This window comes from Gymnogyps californianus, chromosome 15 (genome assembly GCF_018139145.2).
Source record: "Gymnogyps californianus isolate 813 chromosome 15, ASM1813914v2, whole genome shotgun sequence".
In the NCBI taxonomy this organism is placed as follows: Eukaryota; Metazoa; Chordata; class Aves; order Accipitriformes; family Cathartidae; genus Gymnogyps; species Gymnogyps californianus.
In genome coordinates, this window is record NC_059485.1 from 3,123,346 (window position 1) to 3,147,446 (window position 24,101).

Here is a 24,101-nt window from a genome sequence, read left to right on the forward strand (position 1 = left end):
CTCTCCTCACATCAGCATGGCTCGTGAGGGCGACCCCCCGGAGATCACAAAACGCACCATTTCCCACCGATCCCAAATGCCTTTCCTCTCTGGAAAACCACCTCGTGGCCCTGGCCCTCGCCCGGGAGCGGACGGAGCCGCTTCGGCCCAGCCGGCAGCAACATCTAGTGGCCATGTCCTCGGCGCCTGCTACTAGGAGGAGGCCCCAGTCCCCTGGCTGCGCTTTAAAAAGAGCTTACTGGGGTTGAGATAGGCTAATATAAAAAAAAAAAAAAATAGAAGAAATCCAGAAAGTTCAAAATATGAGGTGGCATGAAGAATAAACAGGCAGAGCAGCCAGCAGGCCTCAGCCCCGGCCCCTCAAGCCTGGTGGGGCGGCCATGGGGTTGAGAGGGATGCTGGCCCAGGCCGTGGTGAGGGCAGCAGCGCTGCTGGTGGCACGGCCCGCACCGGGGGGGAGGATACGGCTGGTCCCCGGGGCGGGGGGGGGCTGCTGCCCGCGTTTTGGGGCGATCCGCCCGCGTTTGGAAGGCGGGGAAGCCGCCTCAGAGCGGGAGCTCCGCGAAGCGCCGTCCGCCGAGGAAGTGTGTCCCTGCCGCCGCGCCGTCCGTATCCATGGCAACGGCCGGAGCGCGGCCCCCTAGCAACGGGGCAGGCCGCGCCCGGCGCCATGGCGGCCGCCGGCAGCCCCAGCGTTTTCCTGCTGGCGGTCAACGGGCAGATCGAGAGCGGGCAGGTAAGCAGGGGGGGTGGCCCGGCGGCCCCCAGAGGGGCAGGGAGCCCGGTCCCCCGCGACTCAGCCCGGCCTGGGCCTCAGCAAGCGCGGCCCCGGTAACGGGGCCTTGCTTCGCTCCTCCGTCTCATAACGCAGCCCTGTCTCCGCCCGGATGCCCGTAGGGCGGGCTGGGCCTCAGCCCCGACCCAAGCAACGCGGGCTGGCTCTTAGCCATGGTGGTGCAGGCTGCCCTGAGCCCGGTGACTTGGGCTGGCGCTCAGTCCCGGTAATTCCCCACAACACAGCCCCTCTCTCCCCCACAGTTCCCCGGATTTGACGACCTCTACTGCAAGTTCTGCTTCGTCTACGGCCAAGACTGGGTTCCCACAGCGGTAAGGCCCCATTGTGCTCCCCTGAAACCCAGCCTGCCTGCCAGGCCCGCCGGCAGCACGTGTGTAACGGGCTTAGTGCAGGCCCCTGGCTCATGCCACGTTCTCCCCACAGGGCCTGGAGGAGGGCATCTCCCAGATCACCTCCAAGAGCGACGTCGCACCCACCACGCTTGTCTGGAACTTCCCCATCGACATTACCTTCAAGAGCACCAATCCATCCGGCTGTGAGTGCTGGGGGTGGTGGGATCCAGCTCGCAGACCAGGCCCCCCTCTCACACACGCTTCATTTGCAGGGCCGCAGATTGTAGTGAGCGTCTACGGACCTGACTTTTTTGGAAACGATGTGGTCAGAGGTTATGGAGCCGTTCATGTCCCCTTCACACCCGGAAGGTGAGGTGACAACCTGTCTTTCAGGACTGAAAGGGAGATTTTTTCCCAGTTATTATGTTGTTTCAGAAACAAAAATGTTCCCGTATCTCCTTATCATGTCTTGTCCATTTGGTACAAAGAGCGTGGATTTTCTAGCAGCAGCCCCTGGTTAGCAAATAATTTTTGGTAATCCTGTAAACAACTGTAAAGTCAAAACTGGCATGTAGAAAGCCCAAGTGTGAAGCGCAGTACGTTGCCTCTCCCCCATCACTCTCAGCACATGCTAAGCTTTCATTCCCACCACTGGAAACGGAGGAAGATACGCTCTTCCTATGCAGACAAACCCTTTCTTTGTGGAAGGGAAAGTATTTGAGATGTTCAGTGGTCTGATGTGTCTGAAATTCTGGTGCCTTTATAAATATAAGAAGTCTTGCCAGTGCTGTTTGGTTCATTTCTTAAGTTCTGTGCACCTCATGTTTGTTTTAGGCATACAAGAACCATCGCTATGTTTGTTCCAGAGTCGACATCTAGGCTGCAGAAGTTTACAAGGTAATAATTAAAGACTTCTTTTTTTTTTTTAGAAGTCCTTCTTGCTCTGAGTCACAAAGGTATATCCAGCTACTCACTGGTGCATATGTGTGAATACTTTGTATCATAACCAGACAGTTTTGAGTTTTGTAGGCAAAATCATGTTTTTAGGTGTCTAGGTCTTTGGAAGAGCTTTCTTAAAACATGTTAACTACCTGCATGCAGTAATGCTAACTTGTCTTTTTTCATCCTCACATTTGAATACTGCTGGTTTGAAAAAGAACTAATTTCAGCAGAGCAGACTGATACACGACTTCTTGTACTGAGCGGCAGCTCCACGTTCCGCAGGTTGGTTCACGTCAGTGATGTGACTTGCAGAGCCGCTACTTGGACTAATTTTACTGAGCATTTTAGTTGTCACTGGACTCTAAGGAGGTGTGCTGCAGTCCATCCCTAAATCTTACTGTAGCTAGGGGCTTTTCTGAAGGATACACACATTAAGAGCAACCTGGAAACCACAGGCAGAACATGGAAAAACAGTTGCCAGTGCTACCTTTTCTTCCATCTGGAATGCATTTGCTGTAACCTTTGTCTTGTTTACACGCACACATCCCTTCTGAAGTAGCAGTCTGTACACAGCAACTGAGGGTATTAAGGTTTTTTTCCTTCCATTGTATTGTTTAAGTACAGTCTGAATGATCCGTGAGCTGATTGTTCGGTGGAGCCTACCCTTGCGCAGAGCCAGCCTTGTGGTACTTGAGTGCTGTGGGTCAGAGTCAGCGCGGGAACCTCTGTGCCCGACAGCCAGGATTCAACTGATTTACTCTTCTTCTCTTTACGATACCCTTTTTGTAGAATCTACACTCTAATTTGTGTACTTTTGTATAATGTGCACCTCTGATGTATTCAAAGTATCCAAGCCTCTCTGTTACTCTGGGTAATCAAGAGTTGAATCAGTTTCAAAAACATCTTTGCCATAGAAAGATTCTGTCTAGCCCAGAAATAACTTGGATTTAACATAATGTGTATGAAATCGGTTTCATTTTTTTCCTTAGAGAGACAAAACTTATCTTTGATCAAAGCAGATCAGCAATAAAGTGAATCAGTCTTCAAAACTCTCTACTCCAGAAAAAAAAAGCTGGGAATCTCATTAAACCCCCCCTTTGTTTTTTTAACATGCATATAATGAACTGTATCAAATCTAAACACTAGTGAATGTATCTGATTAATTATTTTCTGTTTTCTTCTCCAAGTTGGTTCACAGGGAGACGTCCGGAATTTACTGACCCCAAAGTGGTAGCACAGGGAGAAGGAAGAGAAGGTAAGTCCCTGGGAGCTCCTGACTGCAACCCTTGCCCAACAGCAGGCCACAGCTTGGCCATCCATCTTCTGTTGATAAAAAAAGACCAGTTGTTCCTGCTGAGAACAGTCCTACTTGGATATGTGAGGAGTTCAACAACTATTCAAAACCCTCTCTTAATCAGTTTCATTCATGTCTTCTTTCTTCTAGTAACGAGGGTGCGATCTCAAGGCTTTGTGACCATTTCCTTCAACATAGTGACCAAAGATATGAAGAAGTTGGGCTATGACGTGAGGCCGAGTGACATGCAGAACCCTTCCCTGGTGCCTGTTACGGAAGGGATTCATAAGTATTGAACTCGGGCGTGAGGCGTTCAAAGGCTCACAGAGACGTTAAGCACTTTGGGGCTTTTTGTGGCGAAAGGAAATGAGTATCTGACTAAACTGAGAAAATGTCACTTGAGACAGTTGTTCCAAAAGAAACACAAGGCTTTGGAATAATTACCTAAGTATAATCCTTTCAGTAAGCGTACAGGTTGAAGTATTATGTAAATTAATGTCATCAGATAATATTTAGTATTTTAATGAGTAATATCAGACTATCTCAAAATAAGACCCGTAACAAAATATTTTTTATAACAGCCTTTTGTACACTCTTTATATACTTAAAGAATAGGAAAGTTTATAGTTGGAGCAGTTTTCCTGTGTTTAAAACATCATTGCAAACCCAGTTCTTTTTACTAATGTCTTTTGTGGTAGAAATGGGAAATTGAAATTATTGCACCTTACAAAAAGGAGGGAATATGGAAACGTTCCAGTGAAATGCACGTGCACTTCTCTGCGCCGTGCGCTTCCCTCTGCAAAAGCAACAGCAGTTTTCTTTATAATCCCACGTAGTCCTTTAGAGTTTGTGCAACTAATTAGAACAGCTCGTGCACTGTAGAAACAGACCCTTCCACATTTTTTCCGTGAAGCAACCTGGGCTTTTGCATTTAGAACAAGATGATGACTCTTCCATTTCCAGATTTTATTTCTGCATCAAGCTTCAGGAAGAGAAAAAAAAAAAAAAGGACAGCAGTTTATTTTAGAGGAGTTAGAGAGACCATGGTGTTAAACATATCCTTGCTGCACAGTTTTAACTTCTGGTAGAACAAATTGCATTTTAAGTGCAGATATTGACTCAAAAATAAACTTTAGAGAAGGCTCTGCAAAGAAAGTAGAGTCTCAGTAAGCCAGCTGTGTGTGTGCAGTTGTAAGCGGCGTTTAGCTCCATATCGTGTCAGGTACCCGAGGCGCTGTGCTGCGCAGGACAGCGGGGACCTTCTCCTCCCTTCAGCACGTCACACCGATAATGTGCCGTGGCTTTTCTTAGCTGGTTTTCTCATCAAAAGAAAGGCAGTAAAAAAGCAACGTAGTGATGTACTCAGGTTTTCTTTCCCATTGCATAACCTCCGAGAAGGACTGGAACGGCGCTGGCTGTTATTAGCGCGCGACAGGAGCGCCAAAGCTGCCGTGCTGCTCTCAGACGCCTGCAGCGCGAGGGCACAGTGTCCGAGGAGCTGCTCCTCTGCTGTCTTACCGCGGCCTTTCGGTGAATCCCCCTCTAAGCTAATGTTAGTGCTCTTCTTTTAGGCTGAATAAACCCAGTGGTCGAAATATATTTGTTTGTCTTGCTACTGCTAGGGTTTTTATTTGTTTGTGCCAGAATGGGTGTTTCCAAGTCCTAAATCATCCAAGATTGCTATTCTTACAGGTACAAAAGAGAAAGAAGTGTATGCTACAATCAAATGACTAATTGCTCAGTCATTTTCATATTTAAATTTGGGCATGTAATCTCTTGTGTTTGACTGCAAATACCAAGAGGTGACTGTGAGAATGACTTAACATGATACCACCCTAGAAGCGAACTACCAAGACCTTGAAACCATAGAAATACAAGTAAGAACGCTCAGTGCTGAGCTGCAGAGCCTCCAGGACACGTATCCAATAGAGCACCCAGTCAGAGATAGTTGTTATTTCATGCTGAGCAGCGTGATTGAATAAATATAATTTCTGAAAAGGTAACGCGATCACTGTAGTTTTGCTGTGAGCATTAGCATCTTTTATACTACTTATAAATACTTTTCCAAACATGGTTAGAGATGATTTTTCATCTCTTACTTTTTTTCCTATCTTGTTTTTGTTGATTTTGCACTTCCAGTAAGCTCCCCCGCCAGTTGTTTTGGCAACTTGTACTCTCTGAACCAAGTCATGTTGGAATCCAAATTAGTAAGTATTTCCTGTTGGCTCAGAGGAGACGCAAGGAATTTTGTTTCCTTTTCAAAAGCATTTGGGAAGCAGTTAGCTACAGTAGCAGGATAAATATCTGTGTTTGAAATACTTGAAAGGCAAACATTAAACCTACTACCGTTTAAATATCTTTTTTCCCTTGAGCACAGTTACCCGCCCCCATTCCAATTAGAGCAAAACTGCACAACAGAGTTTCTAGTCATGAGAAACCTGTTAAACCCAGATAAAGCCCAAACTTCGTGCCCGCAGGGGCGCAGTGAATTTATTCACGCACAGCTTTGCAGTGCGGTACTACGACCCATCTCCTGAATTGCTCCCGTTTCAAACGAGTAGTTGGATGCTTACCACGCTGAGACCGATCAAAACCGACGCGTGCGTTCGCGCGGCTTCGCCGTTCACAGCCCAGCTGCAGGGCCCCTCAGAAGAAAGGTTAAAAGAAACCAGTGAAAAGCAAAGGTTTAAAAAAATAAATTAAAAAAAAAAAAATCCCCAACTCCATAAAGCGGTATTTAAGATATGCGTCTCTGTAAGCAGATCCCACACCGCTGCCTGCATTATTAGGGCTTTTTGCCTATCGTCTCTGGGTTTGGCTGGGTTTTGGGAGGGGTTTTTTGGCTCCTCAGTGTCTCGAGCATGTTTGTTAAGAACCTCACATACATTTTTAAGGCCTTGAAGAAGGTATTTAGCTTGTGAGTGCTTCACTGCGAGAGCTTTTTGGTCTGACACAGTTTGCTCCCTATACAAGGCCACGTGTGTGGGTGATGTTTTCAGTAAGCGTTTCCCCGAGTTCAATGCCGTTCCTTTGTTCCGAGAGGCAACTGTTGATATCTCTCATAAACACGCTCTTCTCCCAGAGACGGGCTTGCTGCTGCCTTTATGATTTTCTGGAAAACTGTCTCTGGTCTAAGTCTTTGGTACTCAGGCGTGGCAGAGCGTTTGCAGCTGTTTCACCCTGGAGAGAATCTCCGCTCTCGTGACAGAGGAGTAAAGACAGACACGACGCTGTGCTGCGAGAGCGGGTAACATTAACAAGGAAGGGATTTATCACCCGTAAGTGTTCCTTGCAGTTAGTGTTAAAGGTTAAAAGAACCCATGCTTTAAGAACAGCCAAAACCCAGCAAAACCCAGCCTTGCTACAGTGGAAGCTCAAAGTCATTTCCTTTCGCCCACTCGCCAGGCAGCGGTAACCACCCTGCTCGTTTACCAGTTAATCATTCTCCCTTTTATTCAAAACTGGACTGAAGTTCCCGACCCCTTGCAGCACAGATGGCAGCGCGAGGCTGTCAGCTGGCGCTGCAGCTCCTGTTTTGTTATGCCGAAGTCTCTCCCAGACAGTGAAATTGGCCATTAACCTCCTAATTCAAGATGGGCAGGGGAAAAAAAATTTAAAGGAAAAAAAAATTAAAATCTTTATTCAGAACATGTGTCCTGACACAGGATGAGGCTTCAAGGCCATCAAAATAGAGTGAGACCCGCTAGAGGCGAATGAAGGCTGTGAGATAGCTGAGGACTTTGCAGAAGCCCTCCTCCGCTCTCCCGCTCTGGAGGAGCTTCGGAGAGAGCTGCCCAGCGGGACCGTGCCCGCTTCAGGGGAGAGTGTTCCTGCCATCATCATGGAAGCCGCCCTGGGAGGGAGACAACCAAGGATATGGACTGAAGAGCAGCTTGGGAATCGAAGCCTCCAGAAAAAAAAGGAAAATCATTTGGATAGTCTTTAGGAACTGGTATTTGCAGCCCTACCTACCAAAACTAGAAATAGCAGCATCAGCTCCTGCCCTCTCGTGGCAGTTTTTAACCCTTAGGAAGATGTTGGAGGTTGCTAATAACAATTGGCTAACAAGATTGCATGAAGGACACACAAGTTTTTCCTGTTCCTACATGGAAATAGCTCAGTGCAACGGTGCCAGCTGCCCTGCCACTGCCCCTTGCCCTGAGGGCACGGGGCAAACACCTCCCAGCGCCACGAGCCACCCGAGCTGCCTCGCAGGGAGCGGGACCGAGCCAGAAATCTGTGCATCAGCAAGCACTCAAGAAACCGTCTTTGTCCAGAGGCTAGCAAGGCTATTTTACAACAGCAGTATTGCAGCAGCTAGAAGTTATCTCCGTCTGAAAATGAGAGTCTTGCAGATGGATTAAAGCTGACAGCATCCGCTCCCCAGCAGCAGTGTCGGTTTAGGAGCAGGAGCCTCCTGTGAAATACTCCAAAGGGGGGGGGGGGGGGAAGAAGGGAAAATAAAACACAAAACCACAGAAGCACAGAACAGCCAGATTTGAAGAAAATTGGAGCTTCAGCTCCAACTCTACCTGAGCTCATCGCCGGCAGCGTTTCAGCCCATCGCAAACCAGGCCCAGGACGACCGGTTTGTGCCAAGGTCACCAGAGCATCACGCCAGGACCTGCTGCCTGGAGATACAGGGGGGCTAAACGCCCTGGATCCGCAGCCCCGGATATGGGTCCGTGGGGTAACAGGAGGACAGGACAGCGGGGGTGGGAGATGGGGGTTACACAGAAGGAACAGCATCAGCAGTGACAGAGCCGGGCTTGCACCCACAGCTGCACTGTGGAGCCTGTATCTGCGACCAGCCAGGCACCGCCAGCTCCCCAGCGTCGGGGGGACATCAGGCCCCACCAGCACCCACCTCCTGCACCCACCACCCAGCCCAGCCGGAGACCCGAGGTCCAGGCACACAAGCCTGGGCCAGCAGCACGTCTGCAGCAGCCACCAACAGCAATTTTGAAGCAGGAACACAGCAAAGAGCTGAGCAAAGGCCGCCCGGCCCGCATCCCCGCAAGGGATGTTCAGCCCCTTTCCTCCTCTCGCCATTCATCCACGGGGTGTGCACTGCAGAGGGGATCCCCGAGGTTTTTTTTTCCCCATCAGCTGGGGAGTCCTCTGGGAGGTACACGTGGGTGAGCTCAAACCCCAAGAGCTGAGGCACTCATGGGTGTTTGCAAACCCAGAAACAACCTCCACGTTTGGAGCACAGGAAGGAAAAAAAAAAAAAAACCAAACCACAAAACCGCAGCTCCTGCCAGCCTGCAGAGAGCACCCAGCACCCTCCACCGCAGCGTAACAGAGGCTGCGGAGCGCAAGGACAGCGGGTTAGGAGGGCTAGGCTTGAGACAACAAATTTCCAGTGCGTGGCCATCGTCAGGGCACAAATCCTGTTAGAAACCATCCTTTGGCCACCGAAACCAGGCCTGAGCCCCCAGGAGGGAGGCTGCAGAGAAGCGAGGGTGCAACACAACCCGCTTTCACAGCGGGGTGCAAGTGATTCAGTCTCTCGTCCTTCAGAGGGAAGATCAGCGGAAGCACCTAACTGCTGTAGGTTTCTATTTTTATGCCTCTATTCAGGCCAAGGTATTTAAGTACCCAAATTCACCTCAGAGACTATCACTACATTTAGTGCCAGACTTGCTAATGAAGACATTAAAAAAGAAAAAAAAAAAAAAAACAAAACACCAAACCACACCCACTGCCGTCATCCAACACATCCCCAGCCGGCCCACGGTCTCCTCGGCCATATGTGCTGTTACACCAAGGCAGAACTGGCTCCCTTCAGCTTGGTTAAACCACTGAATTTCATTCCCCGGCCAAAAAGCCCTTCAAGAAGAACACGGACCCCACTGCCTGGTTTTCACCGGTTCCATGTTCCCACCCCAGTGGGGCACAAGGAAGGTGTCTAATGATTTTCTGTCTTAGAAATTACTAGAGGTGGTTCAGCCACAGCGCTATGGGGAATCCCACGCGGGTTAGTGACAGCACGGCTGGTGGGACAAGTCCACGCTGAGCCAGCAGCCCGTGGAGGCTGCTCAGCCCTCGCCTCCATCCGCTCCCGCAGCCGGGCACGCAGTTCTCCTCCAGCCCCTGCCTAACTCAGCCGTGCAGCGTGCTCCCGCAGACCGCCACGGAGGCCGGGAGAGTAAGTGGTTTCACAGAGGAGTTACTAGGCAGGCTGTATCGGTGAAGACTAACCGCAGTGCCTTTGCTCCAGGAAGGTCTCCGCTGCCAGCAACAGGACCCTTGGGCTGGATCGAGCTCTGATCTGATCTACAGCAGCTCCAGCGTGCAGTGTTTAAACAGAGCTTAAAACCACAACGCCGTACCTGCCTGTGAGGATGTCCCAGAGCATATTTAAGCAATCAAACTGCAAAGCTGGCAGCACTGATGACCCGGTGAGATTTCACGTCAGGCAGCAGCAGGCAGGGAGCTGAGAAGGCAAACTCCACCTTTACTACAGCTTTATTCTGGCTATTTGAAATGTCATTGATTTTCCTTCACCTAGGAATGGGAACACATTTGCTCAAGAAGTATTGAGAACAGATCAGGTAGCACGCCCAGGCTGCTTTTATAAGTGTGTGCTGAACAGCCACAGATGACTGTCGAATACCTTGCTCCCTCCACCCCCTGCATTTCATCTGCGTCCAGCAGCACACGCTGCCTTCGTCCCTCTGCTCATGGATGTGTTACGAGTACCTCTGCTCTGCACACAGCAGCTGTCTGGTGGCCATGAAGATGTTCAGGCGCTTTAAAAATCTTCTGCACTTCAACAGCATTTTCAACCAGAGTTTCAACGCACATCGCAGCTAACAATTCTGCTGGTCACCAGTTCACTTAGGAATAAAGTTTGCACCACCTCCCTGCCCCAGCCCACGTTATACAGCCGCTGGGGAAAGGACAGATCTTCCCCTCATCTCTTCAAAGAGGTATTCACCAAATACCCGAGGGTCCCACTACTCAATCCAGGCTTGGTACAGCTCCGCGCTCCCCCCAGCGAAGCCGGAGGATGCGCTATCTCCCCCCAAGGTATCTCCCTGCTCCCCCGTTCGTAATTTACTGTTCCAACCTCTGCAAACCACTGGGTTGTGTTACACTGGTAGGATGCCAATCCCCTATTGATCCCCAGACTGCTGCCAATTAACCGCCCTAAGGGGTAATCGGCAGGGATGTCTGAAGCACCAAAAGGAACTTCCACTCACTGAAACCCCAAGTCTTCAACAATTACAGGGTACAATCCATTGACAGCAAAACACGAAGAGACAGGACTGCTACCGCCGTGTACAATGCTAGCTCTTTGCTATTTATAACCCTGAGCTCCCAAACAAACTTCTGTCTTTACAAAATCAATGTTCACTTGTGTCCCGACTCACAATACAGGGAGGGGATTACCTGGAAGGCGGATGACAGCTAACTTTAAAAAGACGGAAGTTTTTAATGTGAGGGGCTGTATAAATCATGTTGGTTCTCCAAAATGTAAATTGCAGGCAGCTGCAGAAGTCTTGCCAAAGCCATAGCAAACCATTTTCTCACAGTTCGATGAAAACGAGCGGAAAGGCAGAGTTGCACCACTCGGCCCAGCCCAAACAAGAAGTAACCGCAATGTACGTATTCAGCAAAAATACTTTGGCAACACCGGTGCGGATGAGGGCAAGCCTCTAGATAATACTTTATCCAGATAGCCTTCTTCCTCCGCAAAAGCAGGCAAATACCACCTCACTTCACAGAAAAGGAAGAGGAAACCTGGGACGGGGGAGAGCAGCTTGCCCAAGGTCAGAGGAAGGCTCAGCTGCAGCCAGATCTCTCACAACAGGCTTTATCAGCTCGGGCTCCCTCCAGCACCCCCTCGGCTTGCAGAAGCCTGCAGTATTCAGCTCCTTTTTAAGAGTATTACAGTCATCACCAAAGTTTCCACTCTGAGCCCTTCCTAAATCTTTCCTGTAGCGAGCAGCTTTATTTTAAAATGTGCAATTTCAAGCGGCCAGAGTAAAACAGTGAAGAAGTACTGATCCCACAGAGAGACCGGCCAGAGGAGCAAGAAGCACACATGCACGGGAGAGCCCTCCTGCACAGGAGCAGAAAGCATCCTTCTGTAAAAATGAGAGGTACAAAAAGCACCAGGTATCTGGGCTGCCACCCTTGGCAAAGGAGGTTTTTCTCTTTTCCTTACCGGCCCAAACACAGAAGTAAAATGAATCAAAGACCTGACCAGAGCTGGCCTCACTCTGCAGGGAAACCGGAGTGTTACCGGGGCAGTGGGTTTGCACAACACCCCCAAGCCAGCTCTGTACCACAGATCTGAAACCAAAACAGCAGCTTTTTTTCCCCGCGGCTGCCTTTCCGATAGTCAGGTCTCTAGCACCGCTGCAGCTTCAGCATTAAGAAATTAAGTATTTGATTAGTGATCAGTCTGATTGGCAGCAAACCATAACGACAGGAAACCTGGATGGGCTCTGGAGAGGTAGCTCTTGAAATAGCCTGCTAATGAAGTACCCTTCAATTTAAACCATCCAGAATTAGAAGCTGAAATCACTTCCCAGCTGGAGGCAGGCTCGCTGCGACCCCGTCGGCGAGGCCACTTGATCGATGGGACAGAGCCAAGGCTGCGGGAAGGGCAAGACCGAACTACGGCGAAAATGGGAAGCGCGGACTGCCACAGTCAGTTTTGTCACAGTTCCCCAACCCTTATTCCATGAGCGATGGCTTCCGAAGTCACGCCTTCCCCAGACCTCTGTCTTGACATCCACACAGAAGCCTCCACCGAGACAGTACCTGATCGTCCCTCCAAAAGCGCCGTTTAAAGGGTAATGCGGTTTAAAGAAGCAATTCAGTCACCTGCAACACAACAAGTCTTCATTTTTATTGAATTAGTAAGGTCTCAACTGATTCCGATTTAAGTGATCTATGAGAAACCCTCCTTTCTCATAGTAAGAGCAGGCCTGCCCCAGGAAAGTGATGAATGCATCGAAGAAGTCACATTGACAATGTACAAGAAGCATTACTCTCAATAGCGGTTAGATTTCTCCTAGCACCTAGGACCTTTAGCACAAACCTTAAATCATCTCAACCAATCCATCAACTTCCTTGACAACTAAATCAAGCGTGGCAGCAACAGTTTTTTGAATGGGATTATAAACACTAAGCAGAGTCTTGAAAAAGCAACACGGCTGGAATATAAGCAATACAATTTTAATTCTGACCAGTCACCTACAAACCCCTTGTCTTTCCACTGTTCTGATGGCATTATTAAATATCACAGTTGTGACATCGCTTGGGAAAAATGACACAAAGATACAGACATTATGATACAATAGTACAAATGATAAATTATTTATACAGTAAATAATGTCAATAGTCAGCACAAATTCATAAAAAGCAGCCGGCTCCCAGTATTATGAAAACAGTTTGGTAAATATTTAAATTGTAACACTTGTAAAGGAAGCAAGTCTTGTGAGATTCTGCTGTGAAAAATAAACCATATATTTCTCCACAATTTGTGCAATATTAATACATACAGTACACATTAGAAACTGTAACAGCAAAAGGGAAGATGGATAACAATAGTTGTCTTAGCTACGGGACTTCAAAAAGACTGTAAACACCACAACCCACCATGGTTTTCCTTCCCTGTCCCCTCAATGTAGTTTAGTTTCTATATAGTATAAAACTGAATAAATAACTGAGCTTATTTTGGGTTTAAAATTATGCCAAGATTTTTTTTTTATTTTTTTTTTTACAAAATATTTAACACTTTATCTTTGGTCAATTTGACCAGTAAGGCTATTTTGGGATACTAACATTTTAAAAATCAAAAGCACTTTTAATATTTGCAAGTGAGAAAAGAAGCGGAAGAGGGAAATGGATTTGGAGAAATACGCCAGAGCAGACGCGATCGGATACGCGCACGTCCTCCATGCAAAAAGAAGCGGGAGGGCGAGGAGGGGGGAAGAATTATTCTGGAGAGCAGTTAAATTATCGCGAAAAGAGATTTGCCATTCCGGACACAACTGAAGCTTCACCTGGCTAGGACAGCAACCACCGTTCAGCGTCACTGCTACAGCCCCCCACGCCTGCGTGACCCTCGAGCCACGGGCACGTCTCCAGCCCAGGAACCAAGCAGGTTTACCAAACCAGCTGCTTATCCTCTTGAACTCGGCTCCTGCCGCAACCCCCATGTCAGGCTGGGGCTCTCGGCACGGTTAGTCCTTAGCCTAATGCTTTACAGCACCACAGTCTGGGCTGACCGCTCTTCAGAGTGCCTTGTCCTGGTTTATTGTGCGATATATGTCTATATATATATATGTATAAAATGTAAAAGTAATACAGCTCTTACAGAAGTGGCTTGGTAAAAGCAACAATTTGCCATTCAGCAGTTTCATTAAGCTAGGGCTCCCTACCAGACCAACAGCACATTTTTATCAATTCATGGTGACAGATCGTGACTCTGAGCTGTAGATGACTTCATCGTTTTAAATACTCACTGTCAACCCCATCTTGCCTCCAAAAACAGTTACCTAGTGTTTAACGAGAGGATGCGGTTAGAACTTTTTGGCTGAATAGACAATGCCCCATCTAACTGTTGCAAATGCATTATTCAGGTGACAGACTAAGGGAAAAACATCAAGTGACCTCAATTCCACTGTTGATAAAATTAAATTGGAAAAATAATGACAGATAAATCTTGCCACAGATCAACTGGAAAGCACTTTTCCCCCCCATCTGCAAGAAGCACACCCTTCCTGGTCTACACTTTTCAATAACTTCAACAACAACAAAAGAGTATTTTTCCTTATTCTGAAAGGCAACATGAATGGTTGTTTTGTTTTTTTTAAAGACATACTGGGTGTGGACAGTAATTCTCTTTCCTCCTATATAAAAACAAGAGCAGATGAATATTCTGAATCCTACTTGCAAATCCAATAGTATTCAAGAGGATAGAACAATCTGCATAGAAACATCCACACATTTAGCATTCCATATACTAATAGAGCTACACTGACCTACACAGCTAAAATCTGTGATTGTACCCTAGATTTGATAGTCTTTCAGCCTCCCCTACCCACCAAAAGATATAACCCAGTCTCTTCCACATTAGCCAGCCCCTCTTTCCTGCGGCACACGACCCGGGACTGGCACAGTCCCACACAGCATCATTACACCAGAACACACAACTCTGGCAATTTCTTTCAGCTTCTTTGTTTTGTTTTGTTCCCCCCCCCCTCCTTCTAATTAGGGAAAGGCCACCAAGATGCATCAGTTCATTCACAGAGACGCCCTCAAGGCGGTAGCAAGCACTGGGACATCCCTTTCCACATGCTCTGCGGAGGTTTGCAGTTGTTTGTGAAAGCAGAGCTCAGAAACGTTTGCCATCTTTGAGAAGGCCAGGTTTCCACCAGAAACACTGGCTGAAACCTGAGCGCGGTTTAGTGCCGATGAGTCCAGACATGCAAGTTAAAAATGTATAGTTCAGCTTACAATTAATAGTTGTAAATGGAACCGGTTTTTAATATGGAGTGCACCTTTCATTAAGAAAAATTAGTCAATAAAATTAATGAGTCGTGTTTGTACATTAGAATTTTTAACATCTCAAGAAGTATTACAAGAAAAAAAACCAGCCTCTCTTCCGATCTTCATAAAGGCTAAACGTCTGTCCATTCTGGTAATCGGAAAACGGGAACAAATCAAGGGAAAGGCGACTTTAGTGTTTTTTCTTTTTAATGTAGTCTTAAATCATGTTATGCTCAATTTCAACTAATCTAAAAATAATTAGTCACGAGAATTTGTTTTGATTTGCATTATGAATACTTCATTTAAAAGTAAATATTTTAGTGTTAATCTTCCCTTTTAAACTCTCTTTACAGAAACAAAGAGCTAAAACCATAAATAAGAGGGCATTAAAACCATAAAAATGACATTTGCCAATATCTTAATTTTTCAGCCAGACTTGATAAATCTATCAAAACCAGACAGTTAAATAAGAACCACATTATAAAAATTAGCAAAAAAAGGACTATTAGGTAACTCTGCAAACTCAAATATGAAACTGTACTAAACAAAATATGTGCAAAAGTATACAAGAGTAACTGCATATAGCAAGGTTAAGCCTGAATTAGTTTTAAAGCTTGCCCCGGTGAAACTGAATTCAAAGTTGTCCCACTGTATTTCTTTTTTCTTTCAACTCACATTGTAAGTCAAATAAAACCAAAATACATACGATAACTTCCAAACGAAGCTGGTACTGGACAAGCACAGAGCAGGACACTCACTCAGCACGAGTGCAGCATGCCACTCACAGAGAGTTCCTCAGGAGTCCTTAGAGAGTAGTGTACAAATTCAACACTGCATACAACAGCACACGTTATACTTGACAACTTGAGAATGTTCTTGGGTTTTTTGTCTGTGTGTTTTGTTTTTTTTTTTTCCTTTTGAGACAAGCTTGCTTTCTCGGTCAAACCTCTGATACGAAAGCAGTGCGATTTTGCGTTGCAATGTTTAATGCATAAAAACCAGCCACCTGGGCCCTCCAAATCGTTCTCCTCTAAGAGTAAGGACTATGGGTGAACCAACAGTCTAGAACTGTGTATAGTTATGTGCAAAACATTCACTAGCACTCTGAATCTCAGGTCTATCGTATGGGCATAGGAAGTGACAGATGCAGGTAAATAGTAATTTCAGGATCCAGCACATCATCTGACATCTACAAAATAGCCAACGGAGTTTAAAATGGTAGGTTCTCCCTAGAAAGTGTATTGAAATGATTAACAAAGTAACAAAATGGGCAGAATCTAACTTTGGTGAAAAGTCTGAACATTTCACATAATGCTCAACAAGCCAAAGTAAGGTACCATCTGTAGCAAAGACTAGATTTAGATTAACTGGTAAGTAGAGACAACTCTTCAAAGATCATAACTGTAAACTGCAAATCTACTTCCAAGTCTCTTACACACCGTTCAGTCCACACAGGCCACGTTCATTTTGCTGTAAAGACTTCAGCCTGGAAACACTATGAAAAGAAAGTTCTTTTAATTGGGTCTTTATAGGAGAAAAGGGTTAGTTGTATTTGTAGACTGGGATGCTGACGGCGGCATTCCTGTACTGTGAAGAGGTTGGGTCATTGATCCTGCAATGCTCACGTTCAGCCCCTGGCCCATCCTCGTTATAGATGCCACAGTGCCCATAGCTGGTATCGGTGCCATTCCCACAGGCACTGGGGCCATGGAAGACAGAGGTATTGGCTCCATGCTGATCGGTGGCACAGCACTGAAAGAAGGGCTGGTTCCCATCACAGGACTCGCTCTCATCTGATTTAGAGTGAGTGGCTGAGGCTGATTCACTTGGAAGGGGTTGATTGGAGTTGGTGCTGTAGCAGCGCCTAGTTTTGAGAGAGAAGGGGGAAGAGGGAAAGAGCTCGCACCTCCATAAACACGAGGTTTTGGAGGTCGTCTCTTCTGGCAAAGAACGCACCTTCTGCACATCCCCACATGCTCCCAACCCCAAAACACCCTGCGGAGAAACCTGCGTGGATGCCATTCAGCAAACTGGGGCTGCACTGGTGCACAAGTATAGTCCGTTTCCTTGAACCTATCAATGCCACAAAACATCCCTTTGCTGACCAACAGTTTCCACTTCTGATAGTAGTCACTGGAGAGACAGGTTCTAAATTTGGTTACCTGGAACATGACTAACCATGACATCCAGATCACTAATATTTTTTTTTTTTTTAAATGCTACTCAAAATTTGCATTACGGAAGAGACCTGCAGGCTCTCTGTACTCTTTACTGCAGTCTGGCTACTGCAGATTTGTGCATTTGCTTCAAGATCTCATCCAGTCAACTCCATTTAGAAGCTGTACATGTTTCTGGCACTGAGTTTTGACAAGAATTCATAGAGTAAACAAGTTGTTTCCGAATTACAGTGGTGCTAGAAAAAGCAGAGAATAACTTTCCCAGTGTTTGAGGTTCTTTGGACTACTGCCAACACTACAAATTCCTTTTACCGTATATGTATAGCGTTATTTGGATGGCCCAGTGACCCCTTACAAACTTTTTGTAGTAACCGGTAATGGCAGATACACAGACTTCCTCTTGCTAAACACTGCCAAGGCTGTTCAGAATTACTGGTTTTTTCCTACCCAAGCAGTTTAATAAACTGTCATTTTTTTCCATTGGAAGAGTGAACAAAATAAATACTGAAATAGCATTTTAAAGTATTTCACCATACTAGCGTCACACAGAAATTTCAGTGCATATGAATGGCTTTTAAAAAATACATACACCTTCCATGTGTTTAGTGTCACCATCTAAGGCTGCTTTAAGTAAAGGCTCACTTCTAACAGCGGCCAATTTACAGGAGAACTGCAACAGCCTATTTTTTTCCAAATACACTGAAAGTGTGTTTTGATCAAAACTGGTTTATCATGCTAGCCTAAAGACAGCCTAACCAGCAACCCACTAAATTATACTGCAGAGTTTGCGATCTCCTGGAGCCTCAGGTTGCAGTTAGAGATGCTACTGTGCCTGCTGCAGCACAAGCAAAAGGGCAACTCCTACCTGCTTCAAGAAGAACCTACTACCTATTACCTTCCCAAGGGATTCTCCGGTGGCACATGTTCACATCTTACCTGTTCTGACAATCAATCAGCTTTAGTTCAGCCCTTTTTTAATAACTCAAAGCCTTCTTCTAACACAGATCATTTTGAGAGAGCAAGGGCAAAAGTGGAAGAGAAACTGCTTGAACAAAGCTCAGCCAGCAGATCAGCTGCAGACGCAAGAGTAGAAACTCTGCGCTTTCAGGGTCCGGCAGTATGCCTTGAAATCATGATGCCTCACCCTCCTGCTCTCAGTCATGATCCATTGGCTGAAGTAATCAAGAAAAACAAGCCCAAACCAGCTCACGTTAAATCAACTAGGACTGAGTTATGCAGAGTTTTCCCCATAGGAAGGGAAAGCTAAAATAGAAAACTGAAGGAACGTGCAGAAACAGACCTGGTGCCAAGAATGGATTCAGTGAAGTAACAGGTTGCGGCGGCTTAGACACCAGCGAATCCAGGTTCACCAAAGCAGCATTGGGGCCCAAAAAAGACTCGGGGGTTTTCCGAGCTGCACTTTGTTTGCCTGATGTCACGCTTGAGTGCTGGGAATCAAAGAGATCAGGACTTGTGGTACCGCTATGCTGAGATGGCAAAGTGGAACCTGATTCAGCTGAAACACAAGAGAAAAACAAAACTTCTCATTAATCTACATACTCAAGCAAAGAAAACCCTGAAGTCTCTGACAGCAGAAATGTTTTAAAATCTAATGTTTGTATTAGTCAGATTTAAATGTTTCAGTACGTGTTACACCCTTATGGCATGCAAGCAGATAAATGTTCTTTAGAAGAGCATGAAGAAGCTACAGTTAGAGTTGCAGTGCTCTACTGAAGGCGCTACCTGATTTGCCCTGATGAATAGTCTCACAGCTATGCTGCAACAGATGGGACTAAGAGTCTCCAAGGAAAAGATATTCAGCAGCCTTGGCTTCTGTCCTTGCACTGCACCACTGCTACACCCTTCCTAGCTAGATTCCACCCAGGTTTTCTCTTTTGTGTTTAACAAGCCTAGCTCAACTTTGAATTAGTCACCATTCTTTCAGGCAGAACCATCCTGAAAGTACATAGTATCAAAGCACTTACATGTTAAGGTCTGGCAGTTTTTATTTTAGTGACTAATGACCAAATAAAAAAAAATTAAAGCATTCATAGAAGTGTATTTTCTCATTTTCCTACTATTGTTACACACTAGAATTTACACATTTGAGAAATTCAGTCAACATTGTTCTGTTTGACTCTCTGAGCATGAGCCATACTCCAAACGCGTTGGGTACTGTAAATTTAGAAGTCAAACAAATTTCTGGGTCAATGCAGCAAAAGGTTACAGCGTGAAAGTCTATGACTTACAGTGCAAAAGGCCCATTCCCCAGAAGTTCATGCACAGGCCAAAATGTTAACAACAAGCTTTTACTGCTGCATTATCACCAGCTTTAATCTTTTCCTTTGTGAAAGTCAATTTTATTTTTTTTTTTAAATACAATTTAAGAATAGAGCCATTTGCTGCTGAGACTATCACCCAAACTGTCCACGTGCTAAGAATTTGATTCATACCTGGCTTTTTGGAAGTTCGAAGTGTGTCAAATTCAGAAAAATCATCTTTAACTGTACCATTCAAATTACTGAAGAGGTCAAAAGATGTACTTCCTGTTCAAAACAACAAGACAGCCCTGTCATTACCGGATCTTCAGTTGTGTCACACACCTGGTCCTACTGAAGGCAATTTCTAACCCATTCACATTACCAAGAAGCCACTCTGTCAGGTTCCAGGGCAGCAGTTCAGATCAGCTTGAGTGCTCCTACTCTTACCCAGGACCAGGGAGAAGCATAACGTCAGAGAACTGTCCTTTCTTAGAGTATTAGCCAACTAATGCAGAGCAATGTGCTTTTAAATCACAATGTAAGGCGCACCTTAGCATGCTGGGGTTTTATTGAGTGGCTGCACTAGAGACACGTATAGGCCGGCATATATTGCTGCAGAAGAAAACAGCAACGAATTTACAGCCTAAACTATAAAGTGTGTTAATCAGCCCTCAAGTAAAACACACTTCTGAATACAGTTCCAAAGACAAATGTAGCATTGCTACAACTTAAGTGACGATTTGACTTACGCTTCCGAAGTTAAAAGGAGAGGAATGCATTAGAAAAGGTTATCTATGCCATGTAGAGATAAGGCCCTGTTAGCTAAAGCACCAGAACTTGCCCATAGTTTGCAACCAATGAAAACATAACATTTTCAAAATGTGGACACACCCTTACCTGAAAATGGAGGAAGAAAAACCACACCTAAATGAACAGCAATCACATTCCTGAAAAGCTTTCAAGTTTGCTTTTTTTAATTAGTTGGAATGTTTTTTAGTTTTAACCTTCAACAAATTTCAAGCAAATGAAGGTACAGACTTAGCTCCATAAAGAGTGCAAAAAGACAAAAACCCAACAGAATGAGTGAAGATTGTGTATAACAATACTTCTTATCAAGAACAAAGACCCACCATAGTCAAAGAATCATTCTCATAATGATCCAGTTATTGCCCTTTGCCCAGTGAAAAGCTGATTAGACAACTTTTTGCAGTACTCTTGAGATTCCTTTGTTTATTATGTAGCGAGATGAATGACTAGCAGAAAATGCATTTAGGATGCATTTAGCCACGGTGCCAACAAGAAAATACCAGGTATTAAGATTCATCAAGGTTGCATTAGTTACAGAGCATGAATAGACAATTACATCAGCACCTTCTGCATCTTGCTACACAAGGGCTTAGGGATAGCTTTCACACCCTCAGTCTGAAGTAACAAACCTTCATTTGCACCTCTAAAAGTCTCCTCAGAGTGTGGAGCTGCTCAACCTGTCAATCTATGGCTGCAGAGACATCCATCTGCATAGCTATTTATCATGACGAAAGGTAAAATTATAGTATCATTCATTTCCAGAAAGTAAGTCCTTGTCTAATTAAAGATAAAACCCATTTAAAAACCCAACAGCAGCAGCAGTCGTAAGTGCTCAGCATGCACCCACACATACCAATGAAAGAATGTAGAAGGGACAGGGCACGAAGAAGCAACACAAATTCAGAGCTCTAAGTCAGAATAATTACATTTGAAGTTCTTTTTACTGCTAGCTATTACAACTCCCATTTATTTTACAGACCAGTTCTGCAAATTGTTAAGCACATAGCTTCTTTTAACCAAACAATGCAAGAAAATAATTTGGATTTCACCTTCATTACTCAAATAATATGGATATGGGATGAGACCGTTTCTCACCAGAAGTAGAGAGAGGTTTGTTTGCAGGTGCTGGTCCCCAAGGATCCACAGAAGATTTTGCTGCGGTAGAAGATGGCTGAGCAGGAGCCCAAGGGTCAACATTTTTGGACAGAGACTGAGCTGTGGATCCTGCTGGTGCTGCCCAAGGGTCAACGGAAGCAGCTGGTTTGGCACCTGCAAAAAGAGCCAGCAGAAACACAAGTCAGTACCGTTTCACTTTGGAAAGCTTTCCTTGGAGATTAATCTCTCTTATGAGCCATTACTGCCAATTAATACTAAACATAAATAGGTGAAGTAGTTCAACATCAGGAATACTGATAAGTCTCAGCATCTGTCATACATACGGAACAACAAGCACAAGTAAATTCTGTGCAAGACAGATGAATAAAACACATCTCCCATTTGACACTGAATAAAAAAAATCTGCAGTTCCAACAAGAAAATAAACTTGCTTTTGTTACAGACATTGCCACCACAACAGACAATATCTGACTGAAGATGACCTAAATCACAGGGTATATTTATGAACTCATGGGAAAGAAGGTTTCTAAAAAGCCTCTATGTAAAAGGTATGAAATATACAAATTAAAACTTGGACAAAGGAAAGAAATCTGTAAGATCCAAAGGGAATAGTTTTCAAACTCTTTTAACCATACTCTTATTTTATAAAAATATAATCAGTTTCCCTGAGCTAGTTGTGCTTTTTTAATTCCCATTTGTAAGCACTCCTCCTGACACAGATCTAAGCTGTCCACTGATACCCCTTCCTATTTTTTTTTTTTTAAACCCAACGCCTATATGTTCAGGATTCCCATTTTTATTGGAAGATGCTGACAGCTCTTCATTCCTACAAATTCAGGTTACCAAACTGCTTCAGGTTGTGCACAAGGTTAGAGCTTCCTAGCGTAAAGCGACAAATTAAGGCAGTAAAGGGAGAAGGAAAGAGAAACTTGTCTCACTATATACAATTTCCTGCGAGTTTTTTCTTCTTCCTCCCCAACCTACTAATCTATTGCTTTTCAGCTTAGGTGACCTCTTCTTCCTTCTACCATTAAATGAAACTATTTTGGCTTATCAAGGACGACTGAAGCAAATCACATTTCAGATTTGCAGCAGGCCAGGTCTGTGTTGGAAGGTTTCACTCTTGCTTGGTTCCTATGTCGTCCATCCCCGCTGCCCCTCCCCGGCCATCAGAGTGCAGGAATGGGAACCTAGGACTTTAAATGCACATCCTGTACAACTCTACAGTGATCAATTACCTTCAAGTCAGATAGTACACGCAAACACATTTCCTCTTCCCAATGACACTTCTCAACCAGTCATGGTTTAATTACTAGATGAGAACAACTGTATAATCCAAGAGTAGGACAGAATTACCCATGCGGTACACGTCTATTATCTTTAACCACCATGTGGGTTTCAGGTTACAGCTGAATACTGTTTTATTTTTTAAAACTACATACAACCCCCCTTGGCATCACAATATTCTTGAAAACCAATTCAGTGCTACACACAGTGGCACAAATTCCAATTTGCAATGTTCGTCTTTGTTTCATCAACAGGCAGCATGTCTTGCTACAGCTTCAGACCAGGAAATGCTAAAATTCTCCAAGTCAGTCCAACTATTCCCACACCGGTACTTACATTTCCTTTATCTACCCTTAGTGCTGAGTTACGAGCAATGCCACACAAGAAATGCTAATGACAGCACTTCCCATAAACGGAAGCTTTCAAAAATGTCTTTTCTTTCATAAAGAGAGCGCACAAAATTAGAGCACTTGGGAAGATACCTTCCCGTAGCTTCCATTATCTCTCTCCTGAAATGCCAAAGCACATGCAGGATTTGAGAAATACAGTTTAATGAGTCACTCTTATTAGCAGTCAAATTCATAAATCTTACATCTTCAAGACTATCCTTGGGAGCCAAGTAACCAGCAAGCTGGAACCAGGGGTTGTTCTATGGTGTTAATAGAGTTGGGAGCCACTGAGAGGAAATGCTACAGCTGCAACTGATGCAAGGAAAATCTTGTCACAGGACGAGATATCGAGCATGAGATTTGAAGAAGGTTGATTTTGTTTGTTTTTTAACCAAGGAAAAATACACTGAACAGCCTAACGGTCCAACACTTGGACTTCTTCTGATTTCATGCTTGCAGTTTATCACCAAGAAAGAAACAGATTACACTTAGAACAATGAACTGTGTTCAGTGGCCCAGCAGCTATGTAGGTGCCTTTAATGCCACCATGAGGAGGAAAGAAAAAAAAACCAAACCACAAAACAAAACAAAAACCATTTCATTATTAAACTTCAAAATTTCATCAGGAATCTGGATGGTGGTGTGCTGAATGCTAATGCAAATGACTTTGAAGCATTTTATAGCAGAGGTCGTAGAATCACCAGCCTGAAGCAAAACTGACAGAACTAAGCTGTTAGTCTTCATGAACAAGCTTCCATTTGCACAGAAACCCCCTGCCCCTCAAAAAAGAACAAAATCCAAAGCCAACAAAAAGTAGATCCAGCTCCAATTCCATAGACATAGCAAGTTTAACACGTACTGTGAGGAACCATCAACTTTCTTATGCAAAGGAGTAACTCTTTGGACAGACTTTGGCTAACCTAGAAAACAGCACACTACACAGGCAGCAACACACACACACACACAAGCAAACACACAAAAAAGCGGGCTTAATTGCTCTTTAAGATGTGAAACACTGGATCTTTCACTTCAGAAACAGATTCCACAAATTTAGCATCAAAAGCTTATGAAACACAGTGAATATTTAAAATGGTAACCTCAATTTTTTTGTTTAGTATAAAAATCTTCATTTAAACAATTCAATCCATTTGGTTCTGACGGTATACACATCACATTTCACGAGGAG

The 24,101-nt window shown here is 44.9% G+C and overlaps 2 protein-coding genes across 4 annotated transcripts in view; one reads left to right on the forward strand and one right to left on the reverse strand.

The window, feature by feature from the left end:
* The first annotated feature begins 380 nt into the window (after positions 1-380).
* B9D1 (B9 domain containing 1) lies at positions 381-4,364 on the forward strand. The gene is made up of 9 exons (XM_050906172.1): positions 381-413; positions 532-624; positions 656-736; positions 1,039-1,107; positions 1,220-1,331; positions 1,401-1,497; positions 1,963-2,025; positions 3,258-3,325; positions 3,515-4,364. The coding sequence occupies exons 1-9, from the start codon at positions 381-383 to the stop codon at positions 3,658-3,660; spliced, it is 762 nt and encodes a 253-aa protein (XP_050762129.1). The 3' UTR covers positions 3,661-4,364.
* A 10,241-nt stretch (positions 4,365-14,605) lies between these two features.
* Positions 14,606-24,101, reverse strand: part of EPN2 (epsin 2) — a 44,667-nt gene continuing 35,171 nt past the window's right edge. For 2 of the 3 annotated variants that reach the window (XM_050906352.1, XM_050906350.1), the window contains 4 exons: positions 21,219-21,392; positions 19,509-19,601; positions 18,356-18,571; positions 14,606-16,742 (listed from right to left, as the gene is read on the reverse strand). In XM_050906352.1, coding sequence (XP_050762309.1) covers positions 16,405-16,742; positions 18,356-18,571; positions 19,509-19,601; positions 21,219-21,392 — 821 coding nt within the window. In that variant the 3' untranslated portion in view covers positions 14,606-16,404. The remainder of the gene's footprint in view (positions 16,743-18,355; positions 18,572-19,508; positions 19,602-21,218; positions 21,393-24,101) is intronic. The other variant, XM_050906351.1, reaches the window with a different exon arrangement.

Coding starts and splice junctions, on each gene's coding strand:
- B9D1 (XM_050906172.1), top strand. CDS start 381: ATGGGGTTGAGAGGGATGCTGGCCCAGGCCGTG. Junction 737..1,038: donor GGCAGATCGAGAGCGGGCAG/GTAAGCAGGGGG, acceptor TCTCCCCCACAG/TTCCCCGGATTTGACGACCT. Junction 1,498..1,962: donor GTCCCCTTCACACCCGGAAG/GTGAGGTGACAA, acceptor TGTTTGTTTTAG/GCATACAAGAACCATCGCTA.